Source organism: Macaca fascicularis, chromosome 1 (assembly GCF_037993035.2).
Source record: "Macaca fascicularis isolate 582-1 chromosome 1, T2T-MFA8v1.1".
NCBI classification, from domain to species: Eukaryota; Metazoa; Chordata; class Mammalia; order Primates; family Cercopithecidae; genus Macaca; species Macaca fascicularis.
Genome location: NC_088375.1, coordinates 65,143,672 through 65,167,099, shown reverse-complemented (window position 1 = coordinate 65,167,099; position 23,428 = coordinate 65,143,672). Strand labels below are relative to the sequence as shown.

General features: G+C 37.0%; 1 protein-coding gene across 14 annotated transcripts in view; it reads right to left on the bottom strand.

Annotated features, from left to right (window-relative positions):
• Window positions 1-21,946, bottom strand: part of CD55 (CD55 molecule (Cromer blood group)) — a 43,219-nt gene extending 21,273 nt beyond the window's left edge. For 3 of the 14 annotated variants that reach the window (XM_065532097.1, XM_015449335.3, XM_005540684.4), the window contains exons 1-9: window positions 21,752-21,946; window positions 21,036-21,221; window positions 19,041-19,232; window positions 18,060-18,159; window positions 16,938-17,023; window positions 12,484-12,672; window positions 7,222-7,335; window positions 6,532-6,612; window positions 4,502-4,522 (exon numbers count right to left, since the gene is read on the bottom strand). In XM_065532097.1, the coding sequence (XP_065388169.1) occupies window positions 4,502-4,522; window positions 6,532-6,612; window positions 7,222-7,335; window positions 12,484-12,672; window positions 16,938-17,023; window positions 18,060-18,159; window positions 19,041-19,232; window positions 21,036-21,221; window positions 21,752-21,854 (1,072 nt within the window). In that variant the 5' untranslated portion in view covers window positions 21,855-21,946. Of the gene's footprint in view, window positions 1-2,948; window positions 3,081-3,174; window positions 3,553-4,501; window positions 4,523-6,531; window positions 6,613-7,221; window positions 7,336-12,483; window positions 12,673-16,937; window positions 17,024-18,059; window positions 18,160-19,040; window positions 19,233-21,035; window positions 21,222-21,751 lie in introns of those variants that run through there. The other 11 variants (XM_065532121.1, XM_005540686.4, XM_005540687.4 and 8 more) reach the window with 9 other exon arrangements.
• Window positions 21,947-23,428: the final 1,482 nt, after the last annotated feature.

Below are 23,428 nucleotides of genomic sequence, written 5' to 3'. Positions count from 1 at the left end.
TTTAAAAAGGTCTTCTCTGGCCCAGCATGGTGGCTCATGCCTGTAATCCCAGCACTTTGGAGGCTGAGGCAGGCGGATCACCTGAGGTCAGGATTCGAGACCAGACTGGCTAACACGGTGAAACCCTGTTTCTATTAAAAATACAAAAATTAGCCAGGCATGGTAACACACACCTCTAATCCCAGCTACTACTCGGGAGGCTGAGGTGGGAGAATCGCTTGAACTTGGGAGGCAGAGGTTGCAGTGAGCTGAGATTGTGCCACTGTACTCCAGGCTGAGTGACAGAATGAGACTCTGTCTCAAAAGAAAAAAAAAAAGAAAAAAAAAAAAAGGTTTTCTCCATGGCAAATTATAGTCAAACTGTCAAAAGTCAAAGACAAAGAGTTCTAAAAACAGCAAGGGAAAAGCATCTAGTCACCTATAAAGGAACCCCATCAGACTAACAATGGATTTCTCAGCAGAAACCTTACAGGCCAGGAGAGAACGGGATGATATACTCAAAGAGCTGAAAGAAAAAGACTACCAGCCAAGGATTAGGAAAGTTATCCTTCATAAATAAAGGAGCAACAATGTCTTTCCCAGACAAAAGAAAGCTGATGGAATCCATCACCATGAGATGGCTTAAAAGAAACGCTTAAGGGAGTGCTATACACAGAAGAGAAAGAATGATATCTACAATCATGAAAACACACAGAAATTTTAAAAATCACTGATAGAGCAAAAACACAAAGAAAAGACTAAAATGTTATGAAAGAAAAACTCTATATCACAATAATAAGAGAGAACAAAAGGAACAAAACAACCACAAATCAATTAATAAGATGATGGGAATAATCCCTCACATATTAATAACCCTGAATGTAAACAGATTAAATTTTCCTCTTAAAAGATGTATACTGGTTGAATGGATGCAAAACACAACCCAACTACATGTTTCTTTCAAGAAATTCATCTCATCTGTGAAAACACATTGTGACTGAAAGTAAAGAGATGGAAAAAGATACTCCATGCTAACACAAACCAAAAACAAACAGGAGTAGTTGTACTTGTATCAGATAAAACAGACTTTAGGAAAAAAAACAGTAAAAACAGACAAAGAAGGTCATTACATAATTGACAAAGAGATCAATTCAACAAGAGGATATAACAGTTCTAAACATGTATGCACCCAATCCTGGAGCACCCAAACATATAAAGCAAATATCGACCGATCTAAAGGGATAGACTCCAATAAAATAATTGTGAAGAACTTCAACATCCCACTGTCGGCATTAGCTTATCTGGACAAATAATTAACAAAGAAACATTGGATTTAAATTGCACATTAGACCAAATGGACCTAACAGACACTAACAGAAGAGTTCACCCAATAGCCACAGAATTTTCTCAATGGCACATGAAACAATCTCCAGAATAGAACATATGTTAGGATACCAAACAAGTCTCAATAAATTTGAAAAAGTCAAAATCGTATCAAGTATCTTCTCAAATCATAATGGAATTAAACTAGAAAATGACAACAGGAACTTTGGAAACCGTACAAATAAACGGAAATTAAACAACAGGCTTCTGAATGACCATTAGGTCAAGGGAGAAAGTAAGGATGAAATTAAAAAAAATTTCTTGAAAAAATAGTAATGGAAACAGTGTAGCAAAACCTATCAGACACAGCAAAAGCAGTGCTAACAGGGAAGTTTACAGCAACAAATGATTACATCAAAAAAGTAGAAAGATTTCAAATAAACAATCTAACAATGCATCTTAAGGAACTAGAGAAGGAAGAACAAACCAACCTCAAAATTAGCAGAAGGAAAGAAATAAGAAAAATCAGACCAGAGCTAAACAAAATAGAGACTAAAAAACAATACAGTGAAAACCTGTTTTTTTGAGGAGATAAACAACACTGATAAACTACTTGCTGGACTAACCAACAAAAAAAAGAGAGAAGCCCCAAATAAAATCAGAAATGAAAAAAGAGACATTACAACTGATACCACAGAAATACAAAATATCAGAGACTATTATAAACAAGTATACATTGACAAACTGGAAAACCTAGAGGAAATGTTAAAATGACTATACCACCCAAAGCAATCTAAAGATTTAATACAACCCTATCAAGATACCAATGCCATTTTTCACAGAAATAGAAAAAAAAAAAAAAGTCCTAAAATGATTGTGGAACCAAAAAAGAGTCCAAAGAGCTAACAAAACCCAAGCAAAAACAAAGCTGGCAGCTGACTTCAAAATATAAGGTTATAGTAACAAAAACAGCATGGTATTGGTATAAAAACAGGCACACAGAATAATGGAACAGAACAGAGAACCCAGAAATAAATCCACATATTTATAGCTAACTGATTTTTTACAAAGGTGCCAAGAACATACGTTGGGAAAAGGATACCTTCTTCAATAAATAGTGCTGGGAAAATTGGATATCCAAATGCAGAAGAATGAAACTGGACCTCTGCTCTTTACCATGTTCAAAAATCAAATCAAAATGTATTAAAAACTTAAACATAAGATCCACAACTATAAAATTACTAGAAAAAAACATCAGGAAGACTCTAAAGGACATTAGGCAAAGGTTTAATGGCTAAGACCTCAAAAGCATAGACAATAAAAACAAAAATAGATAAATACGACTATATTAAACTAAAAAGCTTGTGTACAGCAAAGGAAACAATCAACAGAGTGAAGAGACAACTTGTTGAATGGAAGAAAATATCTATAAACTATTCATCTGTAAAGGTACTAATATCCAGAATATACAAGGAACTCAACTTACTAGCAAAAAACAAATAATCACACTAAAAAGTAGGCAAAAGACATGAACAGACATTTCTCAAAAGACAACATACAAATGGCCAGCAGGTATATGAAAAACTGCTCATCACTAATCATCATGGAAATGCAAATCAAGACCACAATGAGATGTCAGTTCTTACCCTCAGTTAGAATGACCATTTTTAGACAAAAAATAACAGATGCTGGTGAGGATGTGAAGAAAAGGAAATCTTATATACTGTTGGTGAGAATGTAAATTTGTACAGCCACTGTGGAATACAATATGGAGGTTCCTGAAAACACAAAAAATAGAACTATCTTATGATCTAGCAATTATACTACTGGGTATTTATCCAAAGAAAAATAAACCAACGTATCAAAAAGATATGTGCATTCACATATTTATTGAAGCACTATTCACAATGGTAAAGATATGGAATCATCTTAAGTGTCCATCAATGTACAAATGGATAAAGAAAACGTGGGGCCAGGTGCAGTGGCTCACACTTATAATCGCAATGTTTTGGGAGGCCGGAAGAATCGCTTACGGCCAGGAGTTCGAAACCAGCCTGGGCAACATAGGGAAATCCTGTCTCTACAAAAAATAAATTTAAAAAACTTAGCCAGGTGTCGTGGCACACACCTGTAGTACCAGCTACTTGGGAGGCTGAAGTGGAAGGATCGCTTGAGCCCAGGAGTTCGAGACTGCAGTGAGCTATGAATACACCACCGCATACCAGCCTGGGTGACAGGATGAGACCCTGTCTCAAAATAAATAAATAAATAAATAAAAACAAATCTAGCATATATAGAATGAAATACATTCAGCCATAAAAAGAATAAAATCATGTCATTTGCAGCAACATGAATGGAACTAGAGGCCATTATATTAAATGAAATGAGCCAAGCAAAAAAGACAAATATCACATGCTCTTACTCACATGTGAGACCTAAAAAAGTTCTCATGGAGGCAGAGAATAGAATGTTAGATACCAGAGGCTGGGAAAAGTGTGTGAGTAGGAGGGAGGATGAAGAGACTTTGGCCAATGGGTATAAACATACAATTAGATAGAAGGTTTATGTTCTAATATTCAATAGCAGAGTAGGGTAAGCATAGTTAGCAATAATGTGTGATATATTTTTAATAGTCACTAGAAGAAAGGACTTAAAATGTTTCCAACACACAAAAATAATACTCAAAGTGATGAATACCCCAAATACCAAATTGAGGATCACACAGTCCATGCATGTAACAAAATATCACATTTACCTCAAAAATATATAAAACACTATGTTTCAATTAAAAAATTGTAAGATAATCAGGGAAATTTGGATACTGACTAAATATTTGCTGATATTAAGGAATTACTGGATTTTTTAGTATGCTATGTGGTTTTTATAAAGGTTACTTAGTGAAATGTTTATGAAGGAAATGATATGATGTCTGGTATTATTTTCCAAATAATCTAGGGGTTGTGGGGAACGTGGGTATCCATGAGTGGAAAATTGCTGAATCCAAGAGAGTATATGAGGATTCACTGTACTATTTTCCCTATTTGAGTGATGTTTAAAGTTTTCCATACTAAAAAGTTTTAAAATAAATTGTAGGATAATTTTTTTAAAAAACAAGAAGACAATATTATCTCCCAGGAATATGGATTGTATATCCCACAGTGAAAACAATTTCTTTTAACTGCCTGAGAGCCAAACTTACCAGATAGAAGATGGGTAGCACCTACAGACGAAGGGAAAAAAAAGGATTAAAAACAAAAATTTGTTAAAGTCATTGATTTGCTAGCAATTTCATATACTATCAATAAACTACACTACAAAACTCAAAAGCAACTCAAATTTCCATAATTAAAAATTTATAAAAACAATTACACATTAACTTAATCAAGTAGAATGTAAACATTACTGTTTATATCTGTTCAACAGAATCAACACTATAAATACAAATTATGATAAAGAATTATTGACCACCAAAACAAACGCCATTTAAATTGGATTATAAGACTTGAGGGCTAGAAACATGTTTGAAAACGTAAACAGCAAATAATTGCTGATCCAATCATACTATCAAGAAACTATAAGAAGACTAAGTCCCTTTCAACAGACTATATCAAAACTCAAAACTACCACATCACCTTATTGTTTATATTTTTCAATGATTATGGATGAGACATTGCAAAAATAAATTTACTTTCAGATAAGCAAAAATAAAACAATAAATAAGCTGCTCTCCTAAGTGAGGTGAACACATTGACTCAGAGTGTCATTTAGAACAAGCAATATTACTCAGCAGAAAAAGTGCAGGATTCAACTGTGCACTGTATATGAACTGTATAAATTAATCTCTAAGCCTCTAATTCCTCATCGATAAAATCAATCTAAAGATACTTTGCAAGGTTGTGGTACAGACGAGTGGCATCAAATAGAAGGTGAATGGAACATATCCCTACAGTATATACTCAGTAAGTGGTGACTACAATTTTTTTTTTCAATTAAAAAGAGTTAAATATGGCATTTTATATTGTGTCCTGAAAGAGTAAATTAATTGTACCTAAGAGTAAAATTTGATCCCAAATACTGATATTATTATTGACTCATTAGGTTCAGTTTAAATTTGTTAAATTATCTTATACTTTTTACAGAAGAAAATATGTCAATAAAGTTAGTTCTATAACAAATTTATAAGTGACGCTTATTTCTCTTTGCCTTGCCCTATTAAAAACTGGACGTATTCAACCTAGAAATTTTAGACCAAGAGATATCATAAAATTGTAAAGAAGTAAAAAACCTCATAAAGAATTAAAATTAGTGAAGTAAATCTAAATTAATCAATGTAAGCCACAAAACCAATGCTGAGTGCTAAAAGGCAATGAAACATATACAGTTTCTGTAAATTATTTTAAAAATATGAAACATTATTATGTACTACTTATGGAAACATACATGGAATATAAGAATGAAAACAGACAGGAAGTCAGCACATCAGTTTCAGGGCAGTAATTGCCTTAGAGGGAGAAAAATGGGCTGGCGAAATGTATTAAGGAACTTTAACAATAACATCCATAATGTTTAAATTCTTAAAAATATCCAGGTGCTGGCAAAATAGGCTTCAAGGTAACAATTATGAAATACATAAAATCATTTTGAAAATAGGGTCATAATGGGTAAAACTATACAGATAAAACACAATTACTTGGTGCTACTGAGAACCTATCGTTTATAGAGCTTGTAGTAATACAAATTAGTTGAAAGGATCTCTGTATTTTCAATTACTTAGACGACACTACTGAGATGCTTTACCAAATCTGCAACTCTAGGGAATCTGGAAAGATTCCTTAGCAAGCTTTGAGGGATGGGTCTCTATCAATGAACCAGACCCAGGACTCAACCTTAAAGACAGTATATATTTGGTTCTTTGAAGGGGTCTTGAAGAATTCGTTGACTCCCTAAAACTACTACAGAAAACAGAATTTCTTTTTTTTACCAATTTTAATTTAGCAGTTTTTTATGGGGCCACAGTCTTTTTCTCTATTATTGTAAATGTTTCTTTTTTTAAAGATTTGCCCCAGTATAATCCAAGTCTGCTTCCAAATAAAGTAAAAAGTATTAGTATGAAAAAACCCTGGCTACAATAAATTAGAGACCATTTAATCCTGCAATCTTGGTCAAGTTCCTATTTCCACCATAGCACATTAGATCCATACTCAGTAAACCTGAACAGTGTCAACTGACCTGAACTGGTTCCACTTCCTTTATCTGGGGTTGTTTTATGAAAATGCTTGGTTGTCCTGGAAGCAGGTGTACTCCGTGTTGCTGTAATATGATCAGAAGGGAATCTTTGTGTACTCTTGAGACCATTAGTCATTGGGGAATGTACATTGGTGGACTTTCGTGTTGCTAGAAGACTCTGCGTAAATGCAACTTTTACTGTGGTGAATCTTTGGGCTGTTAGTGTGGCCTGTGTAGCAGAATTTGTCATTGTGGGATTCTGAGCTGCAGGAGGGGTCTTTGTAGATAGGGTTTTTGATATGAAAGATGTGTGAGCTGCTGCTGGGGCTTTGGTGGCTGAAACATTTACTGTGGTGGGTTTCTGAGGAGTTGGTGAAACTTCTATACCTGAAATATTTACAGTGGTGTTTTTTTGAGGTGTTGATGGGACTCCTGTAGCTGAAACATTTACTGTGGTATGACTTTGAGGTGTTGATGAGACTCCTGCAGCTGCAACATTTACTGTGGTGTATTTTTGAGGTATTGATGAAACTCCTGTAGCTGGAACATTTATTGTGGTGGGTTTCTGAGGTGTTGGTGTGACTATTGTAGCTGGGACATTTACTGTGGTGGGTTTCTGAGGAGTTGGTGGGGTTCTTGTAGCTGAAACATTTTCTGTGGTGTGTTTTTGAAGAATTGATGGAGTTTCTGTACCTTGAGCATTTGGTGTGGTGGTTTTCTGAGAAGTTGGTGAGACTTCTGTAGTTCGAACATTTACTGTGGTAGGTTTCTGAACTGTTGGTGGGGCCTTGGAAACTAGAGAGTTTGCTGTGAAAGGAAAGGTTAAGAAACAAGTTAACTGAATATTGCTGGCCATGTTAAGATTCTTAGTCATTGCTTGCTCTGTGGCTATCCTCTCTCTCTCCCACAAACAACTAGGTATGACTTTCAGGAAACCAAGTCTTATTGTGTATTTCTCAAGGAGCTGAAGTTCTAAGTCACTCTTGCTTTGATATAAATCATACCTACGGGTGACTAAAGAAGACATATACCAAAGTATACTGAGGTGCTTAAGCTGCTTTTTGTGAAATAAATCAAAGTTAGAGTCACTAGTGATCTTATTCTGTGGCACATCTCTATTTTCTCTCCCAAATTATCTTCTGTGCTAATACTAAAGAACAACAGGATGTTGTTCTAGAACAACTAAGCCAACAGAGACAATCACAGTCTTTTCTATCACTTAACCTTAATGAGCTTGAGAACTTGTTTTGTTTCACTTCTTGTTTAAAGTGATACTTAAGTCTGAGTAAAAACAGCTCCTTTTAATTCTCTTGTGCTGGTTACCAACTTTCCATATACTAGTTCCTCTTTAGATTTCAGACTAGATAACAAGTCACGTGAAACTTTCGTAAGAACATATTCTGAGAGGCATAAAGCTAACAGCAGAGCAACTTTTTGGGTCTTCAGAGCCCATCTGCCACTGGGTCACTTATACAAAGTTCCTGTTGAGGCAGCATTGGGTAGTGCCGAAGCCTGATTTCACCACGTGTGACCTCTAGCAAGTCCCTAACCCTTCTAAGCTATAGTTTCCTCATCTGTAAAATGAGGATAAAAGCAGAACAGATTAAGTAATTATTATTGAGTAAGGATTAAGGGAAATAATTGAGTAAGCTATTTCACAGTGTCTGTCCCCGAAGCAAGAGATTACATCATCCAGGATGACTGTTGCCAGCCCCATCACACACGGGATGCCCTAGGAACTCAGACGGTATCGGTCTTTTTTTCTGCCTCCTAACCTATCTCACAGGCTGCTATAAGGGATAAATTGAGTAAAACGCCTAGCAAGTAACACAGCATTTAGTAGGCACTCAATGATAATCATTATTAAGTAAAGTTTTTTTTAATGAACTTTTCATTCTAAGACCCTCCTATATAAAAATTATTCTAAATTATTCTTTGTTCTATCAAGTTAGTTCTGTTTTGATCCAGAGAATGTATACACTACCTTAGAGTTTAAATTTCCTAGAAGTTAATTTTTTAGTTATTATCTTTTTGTTACTGACATCTAGTTTAATTCCACTGTGGCTAGAAGGTATGCTCTGAATAACTTCAATCTTTTGCAATGTATTGTAGTTTAGAGCCCAGCATAGGGTCAATTTTGGTAAATATCCCATGTGCAGTTGGAAAAAAATACTTGTCATCGGTCCTATGTATCTCATATATATATATATATATATATATATGTTTAATATCTCATATGTATATATGTTTAATTGTTGCTCAGCTCTTTAGTCTCACTGATTTTTGGTTGTTTGTCCTATTAGCTATTAAGATAGGTGTGGAATTTTCCAACTATGAGTGTGTATTTGTCTATTTTTTCTGTCCATTTTTGCTACATAGATATTGAAGCTATTTTATCAAGTACATATAGATTCCAGATTGTGATATATTACTGTTGAGTTGGCCTCCTTATCATTATGAACTGTTTCATCTTAAAATATACGTTGATATTAATATAACTGTGTCAGCTTATTTTGAAGGGTTAATGTTTGCATGGTATATTTTTCCATCCTTCCAACTATTCTGTGTTCTTTTGATTAAACTGTGTCTCTTGTAAATAGTAAAGAACTAGGTTTTTTAAAAATCTTTTTTAAGTCTGACAATCTTGGTCAAATTGCACTTAATGTAATTATTGACATACTTGGGTCTATATCAACGACCGTATTAGTTTTCTATTTCTCCCATCTATTCTGTGTTCCTTTCTGCTTCTCTCTCTCTTGTTCTCTTTTGGATTAAATATCCATTATTATTCTTTTATTAGCTTGTGATTTATGTATTCTTCTGTCATTCATTTGTAGCAACCCTAGAGATCACAATATTTATTAGACTATAAGTCAGTCATGCAAACTATCACTTTTACCACCTTTTCAGTACTGCTAGAACTGTGTAACCTTCACATGAATTTACCTCTTTCTGCCTTTTGCATTGTTATTGTGCATTTGTATTCTATGTATAATTCAGACCCCACAGGACATTACATTCACTGTTTGTAAACTCAGTATTCATTTATTATCCTTGTTAGTGTTCATTTCCTCTTGTATTTTCATGTTTTACCTGGGATTATTTTCATTCTACTTGAAGAATTTCCTTTAGTTTCTCATTCTGTGCATGTTTGGTCTGCTAGTGCAAAGTTTTCTTGGTTTTTGTCTGAATACATCTCTATTTTGCATTCGGTTTTGAATGTTGTATTAGTTGGGTATAGAATTCTAGGTGAACAGTAATTTTCTTACTGTTTTCTAAAGAAGCTTTAAAGTTTTTAAAGTAATTTTAAAGATTTCTTCTTATTGTCCTTTGGCCTGCATCATTTTTTTGCTGAGCAGTGATCAGTTTTACTGCTGGTTCTTCGAAGTTTTTGTTTGTTTTTGCTTTTTCTCTTTGTGCATCAGTTTGGGTATTTTTAACTGGTATTTCAGTTCCTAATACTGTTTCCTGCTCTATCTGAATAGCTAAACCTATTTATTGTGTTCTTAATTTCAGATATTTTCCAGTTGTAGAATATTCATTTTACTCCATTTTTACAGATTCCAGTTGAAGTTCTCTTTTATCATCTTAAACTTGTTCATCAGTTATTTTAAGGTCTTCATTTGCTAACTCAATTATCTGGATATTCTTTATTTGGTTTTGTTTTCTCTTGATTTGGTCATATTTTCTTGCTTCCTTCCATATCTAACAGTCTTTTGTTGTATGCCAAACATTGTATATAAAACATCCGGATGATATGATATGCCTTTCTGATAAGCAGACTGCATTGAGGTAATCATATCTTCAACCTATTAGGAATTGAGCTGGGTTTCAGTTTCGGTAAGACTCCATCTACTTCTGCTCTTGCCTCTGTTCCTTGGGAGGGGCCCTTCTGGGCTTCTGATTGAAAGCCTGGCAGATTTTTGTTGTTTCACCTTTGGAAGATGGCAGGAGATCTAGGTCTGTCTTTCAGAGTTCTCCCAGCCATCTAATGTTCTTCCCTACACAGTTTCAACATGAGCACAGATGTGCTAAGGGGAGACCTGTGGTATGCTACATAAAAGCCTGTTCCTCTGGTGGGTATATGCCATCCAAATACCATCAGGTTCTGAAAGATTTCATTTTGTACTTTAGAAGCTCTGGGTCAAGCTTCCCAGCCTCACATGCAGCCCCAAAATTAGCAAATGGCCTTTAGGAAAAACTGGTTCTGCATTTGAGGGCCTCAATTTCCAGTGTATTACCCTATCGCTCCATAACCATTAAAGCTTTGCTGATTTCTCTTTCCTTGAAGTGGTCTTTTGTCTGGGTCAAGGTGAATCCTTAGTCCAGGTTCAGAATCAGCAAATGTCCCTAGGGAAAACTGGCTTACGTCAGAATGGGTTGCCTTCACCACCCGCCCCAGGAATTTTAGTTCATTCAGACCTTGTTATTTCCACAGCTATACCTTATGCCTTAAAAAATATAAATTTTTGGTAATCTATTCAGATTTTATAGTTGTTTTAATGGAAGTATTAGCCTGCCATGACCTACTTGGGTACTTCCATATGGTTTTTAAGCTCTAAATAACTGATCATTTAATAAAACTTGGAAAAATTAATATGAACTGGATCAAATGGCCAAATTAAAAAAGCACACACTAAACTTCATAACTAAATGAATTCAAATAATAAAAATTTTTACCATTTACATTGTCAAATCTCCCTAACAATCATTATCATTAAAGGTGCAAACACTACAATGATGTAATATTAGTGGGAGATTAAATTGGTACAGTCTTTTAAAAAGCAACGTTAGTAATGCGTATGAAAAATGTAATTCACATACCTTTGTTACAAATAATTATACTGCATGGAATTTATTGTACAAATGTACTTGCATACATGTGCAGTGACAGATGTACAAGAATATTCATTATAGCATCATTTGTAATAATAGTTCATTAAAAAAACAAACTAGAACAAGAAACCTAAATTGCCATCAATAGGGGACTGGTGAGATAAATGAATACCCACACCATTGGTATAATAAATAAAAAATATTTGTATGTTTATTTATATTCTAGAATAAAACAAAAGAATTTGTAAAAATGGTTACCTCTCAGAGTAGAACTAGTGATAGAGAAGAGGCTTTCACTTCCCCTTTTGTACTCATCTCCATGGCTTTAATATTATGTCATTATGTCTACATATAATACTTATAATAAAAATATTTTTAATAAGGAATTTTTAAAATTCACACTAATAAAATTTCAATTTTAATTATAAAAGTAAATACTCAAATGCTTGAGTCATGCTGGTATTCACCACTACTTAAACAAATGCCATCTATTGATACTAGGCAATGTTTAGTTCAGCTTCACTGATCTTCTAAATATTTCTTTTATAATATATTTAAAGAGCAGTTCTAAGGATTCTGAGAGTACCTTCTGGGTATAAAAAGACATTGAAAGAAAAAAGTCTAGAAGGATGAAGGAGAATGGATAATAACAGAAATTCTGGAGGCAGAAAAGAATTGAATGTTAATTCAGGGAAGTCAACAGATGGCAAGAGTTTCTCAGTTGTTGTAACATGCATGGTCACTATCTAGAGACTTCAATCTAAGATTCTCCCGCCAATAAACCACTTTATATCCTCTTTGTATAAACAAAGTACCTGTATTAACTTACTGAAAGCAACATGGTATAAAACAGCAAATTTAAGCAAATTCACCAAAAATATGAGGCCTATTTTATATATACACATCGTAATGTGTGTGTGTGTGTATGTGTGTGTGTGTATACAAGCCATAGACCCTTCTGAGCAGCTTTAGAAATATTGTGTCCCACAGAAAAATACAAATATGTTTACGTAAACATTTTACAAATTTTTTTCTTAGGGGGTTCATAGAATGTCTGCAACTCACATATAGACTTAAGGGTAAGAATAAAGCAAAAATATAACTATCCAAAGTGATTACCTCTACATGCAGGTGGTGGGCCACTCCACTCTCCTTCATCGTCATTCACAGTACAATAAATAGAGTGCTCTCCAATCATGGTGAATCCTCTATTACATAAATACGTTATAGACTGTCTATATCCATAATGTTCACGTTCCCCTTGAATTATTCCATTGTCAATTTGTGGTGGTGCTGGACAATAAATTTCTTAAAAAACAATTCCAACATCTTTTAAATAAATAAAACTAGTAAAATATTTTTACAAATAAGACCAAAACATGTTAAAGATTATATTTTAAAGAAATCAAAATATCATTTTTCTAAATTCAGCATTATCAACAAGAGATGCTTATAAATGCCTATTAAGTAATTGGTAGTATACTAGAGCTTTGAATGCAAATGGTGTAGAAGACAAATGCTAACCTTGAAATTCATAAAAATAATAAGATTCAGAACATGTATGTAAAGGAAAAATTATAATAAGATTTGGGCATATCAAAATGGTGCTAGGAAAAGTGAATGCTGCAGGAGTTTAGGGATGAAAGCAGTATAGTCAGAGAAGACTTGGGCAGGGAAATAGAACTTCAGTTTAAACCTAATATGTACCATGCTTTTGAGAGAGAACAGAGGAGAGAGCATTACTCTTCACTCTAAGAAGGAAACGATAGCAAATGCAAGGAGTTGAAAATTCAAGCAGCATGTTTAAGAACTAAGTACAGATCGTTTTAGATAGAGCAGAGATCTTAAATGTCAGGATTACATTGTGACTTCTAGAGTAAACATTTTTAGCACATATTGACTCACAGAGACTTCATTCAAAACAATCTTACTGAGCAGTTGAACTTATAAAATAAATACAAGCAGAGGTTTTTTTAGTTATAATGTAAAAAGGGACTACTCTCTGGCAATTGCCCTGAGAAAAAATTCAATGGTTCCACATACTCCAAAGGCATGATGTTGTTGTCCTTTTTTTTCCTAAGAATGGAAGGCAATTTAATATGTGTGTATGTCAAATTATGTTACACGAAGCATACTTAAGAACACAGAAAATACTTAGCACATTTATCAATCACTCTTCAGTCTTAGATCAAAACAAGCAGCAAGAACAAGCTGTTCTGATTTACACCAACTTAGAGTATGCAAAGACACACATACCATTGGTTCAGTTCAAACATTTTCTAACTGCCTAACACATGCCAGGCATTTTTCTATAACTGGAAGTGTAAAGCTGAACAAGATATAGTTCGTATGTCTTAAAAGCTAGTGGGGAAAAAAGATTCAGAGATGATTTCAATAAAAATTGCAAGGGTCATCATAGAAGTAGCCAGCCTGGGAATCTCCCTGATGGGCTAGAGAACTAACTCTTAGGAAAATATAGCTAAGTAAAGAAGGGGCAGCAGGGCATGGTGGTTCACACCTGTAATCCCAGCATTTTGGGAGGCTGAGGTGGGCAGACTGCTGGAGCCCAGGAGTTCGAGACCAGCCTAGGCAACATGAGGAAGCCCTGTCTATGCAACAAATACACAAATTAGCTGGGCATGGTGGTGTGCACCTATAGTCCCAGATACAAGGGGGGCTGAGGTGGGAGGATCACTTGGGCCAAGGAGATTGAGGCTGCAGTAAGCTGTGATCACACCACTGCACTTCAGCCTGGGTAACAGAATGAGACCCTGTCTCAATTTAAAAAGAAAAGAAAAGAAAAAAAAGAGGTACATGGAAACCACAGCAGTTTGCATGTATAAGGCATAAAACATGAGGGCAAGACCTGAGTGTCAAGCAGTAGGTAGACCATGACTGTCTTGTACACTATACTAAGGGATTTGGGCTTTGTAAGTGATAGGAGATATGAATAAGCTCTAAGGAGGAAACAGACATCTAAGTCACATCTGTGTTTCAGATCGCTCTGGGTAAAATATGGATGAAACATTAATAGAGTGAAAGAATGGAGGCAGGAGGCCATTGCTATCAGTGTCACTCTTGAACTCAGGCAACTAAGACTGCTGCCTCAGACCCCATATTTTAAAAGGCTGTGCTCTGGCCCTCCTCTGGATGCGTCTCTCCCCTGTTGGTGGGATATCTGTAGGCTGAGAGCATACACTCAATGACAACCTGTCCTACGACTTCTCCTCCATTCCAGAACATGCTCCAGGAACTAGCACCCAGAATTCCCTGTGCCAACACCCTTTCCAGGGCCTGAGAGGGTCCCTCCCACTGGTCCACATTCTTAGGGGTGCTCTATCCCGCTGATATACTTCACCTCTAACCCAATAGACAATGGAGGGTGGATACAAGTTATGGTGGATATGGTGGACACGACTTGGGTATTTAGGCTGAGTTGTCCACTTATTTGCACCAGAAAACCCACACAGTGTGGAAAGAGGAAGGCCTATTTGAAAGAAGGTGGGTCTTAGGCCAGTGACCTCCATTTATATTCTTGCCTGGGCCCTGAAAATGTTAGAGGTGGCCCTGATTGCAATAGTCCACAGAAGGAATAATAAACTATGCCATAAGTATACAGATGGAGGGCAAAACACAAGTTTGAAAAACAGATTGAGGAAGTAAAGCACAATGATTTAGGGATGAGATGTGAGGAGTTAAGATAAAAGAGAAGGGTCTGGGATGATAGTCATTATATAGCAGGGATTGATTCTAGGTTAGCAGATACCATCAGTCAACTAAAATTTTGAAAAAGAAAACATTGGCAGAGAGATAAGCAAACAGGTTCTCTGACAGTGAGGCTCCATTCACAGGTAAACTAGCATCACCTCTGTTTTCTGTATAACTACAGACAATTAGTGGATGTATCCATTGTTCTTTCCTTCTTCATATCCATATTCACGCATGGACATTGAAGCAACCTCATGTGTTTATAGGCTAGGGCTACATACTTGAGGTGAAGCATTACATTGTTTAAGAATTTACTTTCCATTCAATCTTTTTGGTATGGTCAAAACAAGTTATGTAGAAATTCAAAATGATCCTAAAAGAAGTAAGGCCTTATGGGGATATTTGAAGGCACTGGGATTGCTTAAGAACAGGGGCTCTTTCCTACAGGATGCAGATGTCAGTGGTTGCTGAGTCAGAGAGGATAGAAGAGTCAAGGAGGAAAACATGAACATCAGAATATTCAGCATGGAGTTCAAGACACCAAATAGGGAAGCAAGGCTGAGACCTAGATGGCGCAAGCAGGAAAATAAAGTGGGTTTGCATTGCTGTCAAATTCATGACACAGCAGGTGCTTGTGCAAATACTGGCTTCAGATGGGAGACTGTTTGTCTGAACTTTGTGACATGCTGCCTGGGTCAAACGAAAGATACGGCCCAGTTTTTCCTTGTTTTCTATCTTTAATTTACTATCATTTACAGTGTCTCTTATTGGACAAGGAAAGTGGGAAAGGTGCTACTGGGTAGCAATGATGAAAAATTTAAAAACAACTACAATGAGAAAAAACTGGTGGTAGTAGTATGACATCTCGAAAGAAGGGCACATGGTGGGTGTGGCAGGGGCAGGCTCCTTGATGGCACAGCTTCGTTTTATTTGTCTTCGTATCAGTTGACCCTACACGTTGCCTACCAGAGTGTCAGTCGATAAATGTTTGATAAATTACACTAAATCTACTCTAGTTTTCTTCCCCTAGTAACACACAAAAACTAACTTATCAATAATTTTGACAATAGGGCCTTCAGAAGTCATTTGCAGGAGGGCACATTGTGTGTAGAGAAAGAGAAGGATGGAAAGAAAGCAAGCCTACATTTTAAAATATTGCTGTATTTTATTCCTCTCAATCTCCAAGAGACACGTTTCTCTAATTGACATAAATCTGACAGGATATATACCCATTTATAGCATTATTGCTGCACCATATCTTTCTTTGAGAAGATTCTCAAATACAGAAACAGTATTTCTCCTTTATGGTATAAGCTTATCTCTCTCATGATAAGAATATATCACACCTTAAAACCCTTCTAGATAATTATCTCAATTATTTTAATCCTAAGCAGCAGCATGTAGGCAACACTGGGTTTTAGAAAAATGCTGGGTCTGAAATAAGAGACCTGGGTTAAAGGCCTTCCATTGCCACTTGTTTTAGGATATGGGGTCAAGTCTTATAGACCCTCTGATAGACAGTATTTTCTTACATTAAAATTGTGGGGTGGAAATCTTTTACCTATCATACTTGACTTTAGAAGTAATGGTTAGACAATAAATGACCAAGTGCAATACAAATCTGTTTGTTTTTAATCCTTATTCTATTGTTTGGGAATTGGGACTCAGAAAACTTGATGGTTTATCTCCACAGCTAATAAATTAAGAAGCATCACTAGAAAAGGTATTAAAATTAGCAAAGCACTCATATATTGAAAGCTGGGTTTGCTACAAATACACACTGTGCTAATTCTTAAGGGGCAGAAATTAATTTATCATTGAGTACTCAGCCTCACAACCTGAGTGCTTAGATTTTTAACTCTTACCTCTGCACTCTGGCAACGTGTCACTCCACTGGACTCCACTGCCTGAAACAAGACATAAACTAGAAGTCGGGCCAAATAATTTGTACCTAAAGCAACAGGGGAAGAAAAAAGAGTTTGTTACATTCACACGTATTTGACTTTCCTCAAATTCTTCAGGTTATTATCTTGAAATATTTACTGCAGCAGCAGGTGAAAATAAAACAGTAGTTGACAAAAGTCCACACAGTAGTTTAAAGGAAAAGAAAAATTAAGTTTAAAAAGGTGACATCCAAAGAGTAAAAACGGGTAAGACATGTACATTTTTTATTTGCATGGGGAATATGTTAGAAAGCATAAAAGTGTTTAAAACATTTTTAAATGACAGAGATGATTGAACATTTTATACTTCCGAGTTCTAAATACAGGCTTCATAGAATAATAGAATGTACTTGTATTTCAAGGGTTCAACGTACTTCCCAGATTTTGTGTTCGTGACCTAACTAACATCTGTTCCGTAAAGGAGACAAGTGATACTGATATTTTTACTTTATAAAGAATAGGGACACACACACAGTAAAATAGAATTATTTAATTTACAGATATGAAATGAGAAAATAAATGTAAAGTTTTCAACAGTGTCTGAGACATTGATGGTACTCAATGAATGAGCTGCTTTTTCCTATATAGAGAACTTATCAAAGAACTTAGGTTAGAATATTTTCACACTAGGAATGTCTTTAACTCATGCTGTTTTGTAACAGCTTGTTTGCATAGAGAAAAACTCATGCAAATTCATTATTTAGGTCAACTAAAGATTGGTTTAGTATTTAACATTTGAAGAATTATTTCTGCAAGTAACATCATCTCAAATTTTTTTATTAATCACATTTAAAATTCTATATTGAATCACATATTTACTGAAATCAGAATTTAGAGAATTTTGGTGGTATAAGAAATCTTCCTTTCTTGCCCCATTTTAGTAAATTTAACTGTGATGAGCTCATGATGAAGGGTCTTTGAGGAGAAGGATTGTTTTAGTTGCTAGTAGCTGTGAATACCAGTCATGAAACTAACAATCTCATCTTAAGTCCTAATTTGTTTCCTCATTTCCTAAATACAGGGTTTTAGTATGCCCAAACTTACCCTGTGTTACATGAGAAGGAGATGGCTGCACCAAATAATATGCCATTTGATGTATCGATCTGACCATTTGGTATTTCTCCAGGATTAGGGCATGATTTCTCTAGAATAGAATACAAATTGATTTTTTTTTAATTAAATTATCAGGCATACACACAAAGAAGGTAATTATGTGAGGTGGTGGATATGTTAATTAGCTTGACTGTGTTTATCATTTCACAATGTGCACATATATTAAAATATCATGTTGTACACCTTAAATAATATTTGTTGATTATACCTCAATGAAGCGTGGGAAAAAATTCTGAAAAAATTATCAAGCACATATATGTAAATTCATCATCTGAACCATTGATAGTTCTTATCCTTAGATTTTTTTTTTTTTTTTTTTTTTTTGAGATGGAGTTTCGCTCTGTTACCCAGGCTGGAGTGTGGTGACATAATCTTAGCTCACTGCAACCTCTGCCTCCCAGGTTCAAGGGATTCTCCTGCCTCAGCCTTCCAAGAAGCTGGGATTACAGGCATGCACCACCACGCCCAGCTAGTTTTTGTATTTTTAGTAGAGTCGGGGTTTCATCATGTTGGCCAGGCTAGTCTCAATCTCCTTACCTCAAGTGGTCCACCTGCCTCTGTCTCCCAAAGTGCTGGGATTACAGGCATGATCCACCATGCCTGACCCTTAGACTTCTTTAATTCTAATTTCTCTTTATAATAAGTTTTGAAAAAGCAACGTATTTAGAATATATACTTGTTTCATTTTAGGTAACCTCAAACTAATTAAATGTGAAATTTTTGAGTGAATAAGTATTCCTACCACATAAATATTTAGTTTGTCTAATTCAAAATAAATTGACACTCATGGTCCTATCAAGAAACATCCTAAATAATAATATATACACACAGAGTTCTAGCATGAATGAAGGAAGGGATACTATTTCCCCCAAACACCAGATGGTTGAAAATACTTTAAAAAATTTTACTCACTTTTACAAAATTCAGCTGCTGTGGACCATTTTAAATTCTGAAGGCAAGTTAGTTTTGCTAATAGAGAAGGGTCTCTTCTGTAACCTGGACGACACTCATATTCCACAACAGTACCGACTGGAAAATAACTCTGAGGGATATAAAGCTGTTTGAGGGATGCAAACTTTAGCCTGGTTGGTGCACCGCAGCTACCTAAATGTATTAACAAAAGCAGCAACAAAAAAAGTAGTATCAATGTTTGTTTTATAATCTATATTTAATTATCTGGACCCTAATAACCCCCTTTCTTTACTGCTTTGCACATATTTGGTACTTAACTATATTAATATCACCATGGCACTTGCAATGTAGCAAATGCATTCACATGTATACTTTATTTCCCAGTTACTAGAGGCTTAGGAAGTAGAGTTGGTACACAGATATCACTATCCCCACTTGAAAAAAAAAAACAAAGAAACAAAAAAACCATTTAGGTTGCCTGGCACAGTTCTGGCATTCAATAAATGTTGGTTTCCTTACCCTACCCTAAAGAACTACACAGCACCATACAGTACAGGAATAGGGTATTTCCAGACCCCTGGACTAATGTCCTGCACAACAATAATAGCAGCTAACATTTATTTACATATAAACTCATTTAATTCCCACAAGCCCTGGAGGCAAGGATGAGTTAATTGTATACATAAAGTATTTACATCTGTAAACAGCTGGGCAAATGTGAATCTAGAGAGGCATGGTCAAGTGGAAGGGTCACTGGATTTGTAGTCAGAAGACCCAAGTTTACACCTTGGTTTTGGCATAAAAGCTGCTGTGCTCTTAATGAAGTTATTTAACTACTGGGGCCTGTCTCCTCCACCATTGGATAAAGTAACAACATGGGGAAGAGTTAAAACATGATACGTGTGCAAAGACTATGTACTTCATCCTACTGCCTCTATCGTGGATAAAAATAAAAAGTTAAAGCCTATTTCACGCATGGCTTCTAAAAGTATTTGTGCCAATTTCTGTATTTACTGTAGCTTCTATTGATTTAAGTTGTTCAAAGTCAGGTTATTGGGTCTCTAACTTTACTCATGTATCTCAAAGCTAATACAGGGCTATGTAAATAACAGATTTTTTTCCTCCAAGATAATGCCGATATATATTTTATGAAACCAAAGGGCACACGAGGTGTGGATGACTGTATGTATATTCACCTAAAACAAGAAATCTTCATTTCTTTTAATTCTACTAGATATCAATACCAAACACGGTTACTGTGTTAGCCCCAAAACAACTCTTCACTGGGCCTCTTATTCATTTTTAACAATCAATCTATCTACCTGTCTATCTATATCCCAATTTACATATATCTCTCTCCCTATATATATCTCTCTCCATATATACATACATATATGTCCCTATATATATCCCAATTTATATATATATATATATTTTTTTTTTCAAAGTCGCAAGAAGAGAAGATTTGGAATATTCTCCACACAAACGCCAAGTGTTTGAGGTACTGGCTATCCCAATTACACTGATTGATCATGACACATTGTATGATCTATAAATACCTATAAATACGTACAAGTATAACAGATTTTGAAGTAAATATTGAGAGCTTTTAAAAATGCCACCACAGAGTTGTATTTGATAAGCCCTACTTTACAAAATATTTAAGAAAACAGATCACTTACGCTATGTGTCTCAAGGCAATTGCCAAATATATTTTATGTATTTACTCCCTAAACAATACATATTGTTTAATTTCTCTACTAGTTCGTTCAAGGGGTACAGTGTTAGGAAGAAAAACTCTTAACGAAGCAGCAGGACCTACTCAGGGAGGTAAATGTCTTCAATTAGCTGGAGTGTGAAGTGCCAACAAGGTATACCCTGGGGTTTAGTAACACTAGAAAACTATCAATTACTAGTCACTCCAAAGATACATAAAAATAAATTTTAGATACATTTCATTCCCATAACTTTTCTTAAAAAAAATGAGGAACTTACGATTGCAGAACTCTTCAATATCTGACCATTGACTGTCCGGAAGGCACATCACTGAGTCCTGCTTACCAGGAATTTTCATAAAGTTTTCATCACATCTGTACGTTATTACGGTGTTCTCGGGAAAACTTGTAAGGCCTTTCAAAGCTGGCTGGGCATTAGGTACAGCTGGGGGAGGGCCACAGTCAGCTAGGGAGACAAAAGCAGAACTGAAGGAAATGACTATCAAGGGTCCTCACAGTTGCTGTTTTTAAGACACACGCCCCCTTGAAATGCCACACCTTAAAGAGATGACATGCAAGTTTGCAGCATGGTGTGCTCTACACGGCTGGACTCTGTCGAGAGTGGGCAGCGGTCAGCGGTCTGGCCTCCCATCCTTTTAGACCAGATTTTTGGGGGTTAAGGCTCTCTTTGAAGCCCTCCCTTTCGATTTTCCCAGGCTTGGCCGCTCCGCAAACCCAGCTGGGGCCTCTTTAACCTTACTCCACGCCAACTCCTAAAGCCAAGTCAGCTGGGGGCCGACACAGCAGGAGCCCCAAATGCTGGTGAGCGGCGACAGCCTTAAAGGTACAGGACGGGTGAACCAAGACCGAAGGCCACGCTCCCCACCTGCCAAGTCCCCGGTCCCTGTGCGTGTCTCGGAGACCGACTTGGACCTCCCACCCAGCCCAGGGGCGTCCCTGGCCGCCAGGCCCCCAGGCCCCCGGGCCCCCACTCACCCCACACGGCCGGCAGGCACAGCAGCAGCAGCAGCAGCAGCAGCCGGGGCAGCTCCCCAAGGAGGGGCAGCGCCGCGGGCACGCTCGGCAGCGCGACAGTCATGGCGCGGGAGGTCAGAATAAGTACGCGCCGCCGGGACTCCGCCGGGTCGCAGCTACGCCCAGCTGCCTAAGCGAGTTGCAGCGAGCAGAAGCAGCGCCTCGCAGCTCCGCAATAACAGTTAAATGAGTGCTTTGGGCGGGGCCTGGGCTGGGGTTCTATGTCACCAAGGGTGGGACAAAGAAGACGGGTGGAGTAGGGATTTGTTGTAGTCAGAGGTGCGGTCAGAGGGCGCTGGCGTCATACGCCCCTGGGAGCCCTAGACTCAGGGATAGCGGGAAGGGGAAGGAGGAGGAACTCGCTGGCAATCCTCTCTGGGATTCACTCTCTCCACCGCTGGGTGGGGCCTGCGATGACCTGCCTTCTGGAAACCTAAATGTCTCCTCGCTACGTAAACATAAACGGGGTGGAAACGGGAGAGGGGGAGGGGTGCTCAAGTATCGCAGGCCTTGCTGCCCGAACGTGAGTTCGTCTAAGCGGAGCATCCGCGCGCTTGAGTGCTGTCGAGCAGAGCTGCACGTGCGGTGGAGTTCGGGGACTGAGACTCGGGGATTGAGACGCGGTGCCCTTCCCGTGTTGTGGGCCTCTACTGCGAGGTCTGTCAAACGCCAGCACGAGGGTGGGGAAGTAACTAGGGAGCGAGGGCGTTATCTCCTAGAACACTCTCTAATGTGACAACAGAGAGCTAGGGAAATCAGGTTGAGGAACACAGTAGGGAGTGAACGTTGTTCATGCCTTGTTCTGGTGGGAGTCACTTGCTTCACCCGGGTTCTCCTTATTTACCAAAGACACCACTTTCGGATTACTCCAGCCTGACTGTAGAGAGAAATTCATCAGTGTGTGTGTGTCTGCCTCGGGGGGGAGGGGGGTGTGGGGTGGGGGAAAGGGGTGGGATAACAACAAAAACAAACCCCAAAAAACTGAATGGTGATGGGGTGGATTTTAAGAGGAAGGCTTGTTACAAACCTTTAAGAATAAATAGCCTGAGGTTTGCAAGAGTGGCCACACATTAGAATCATGTGGGGAGCTTACATATATATATATATATATATATATTTTCATATATTTATATATATTCATATATATTTATACATATATAAATATATGTACTTTAAGTTCTGGGATACATGTGCAGAACATGCAGGTTTGTTACATAGGTATACACGTGCCATGGTGGTTTGCTGCACCCATTAACCTGTCATCTACATTAGATACTTCTCCTAATGCTATCCCTCCCCTAATCCCCACCCCCCAACAGAACCCTGTATGTTATGTTCCCCTCCCTGTGTCCATGTATTCTCATTGTTCAACTCCCACTTATGAGTGAGAACATGCAGTGTTTGGTTTTCTGTTCCTGTGTTAGTTTGCTGAGATTGATGGTTTCCAGCTTCATCCATGTCCCTGCATAGGACATAAACTCATCCTTTTTTATGGCTGCATAGTATTCTATGGTGTATATGTGCCACATATTTTTTGTCCAGCTTATCATTGATGGGCATATGGGTTGGTTCCAATCCAGAGGCCCAAACTACACCTTAGACAAATTAAATCAGCATCTTTGGGGATGGCACTGGGTA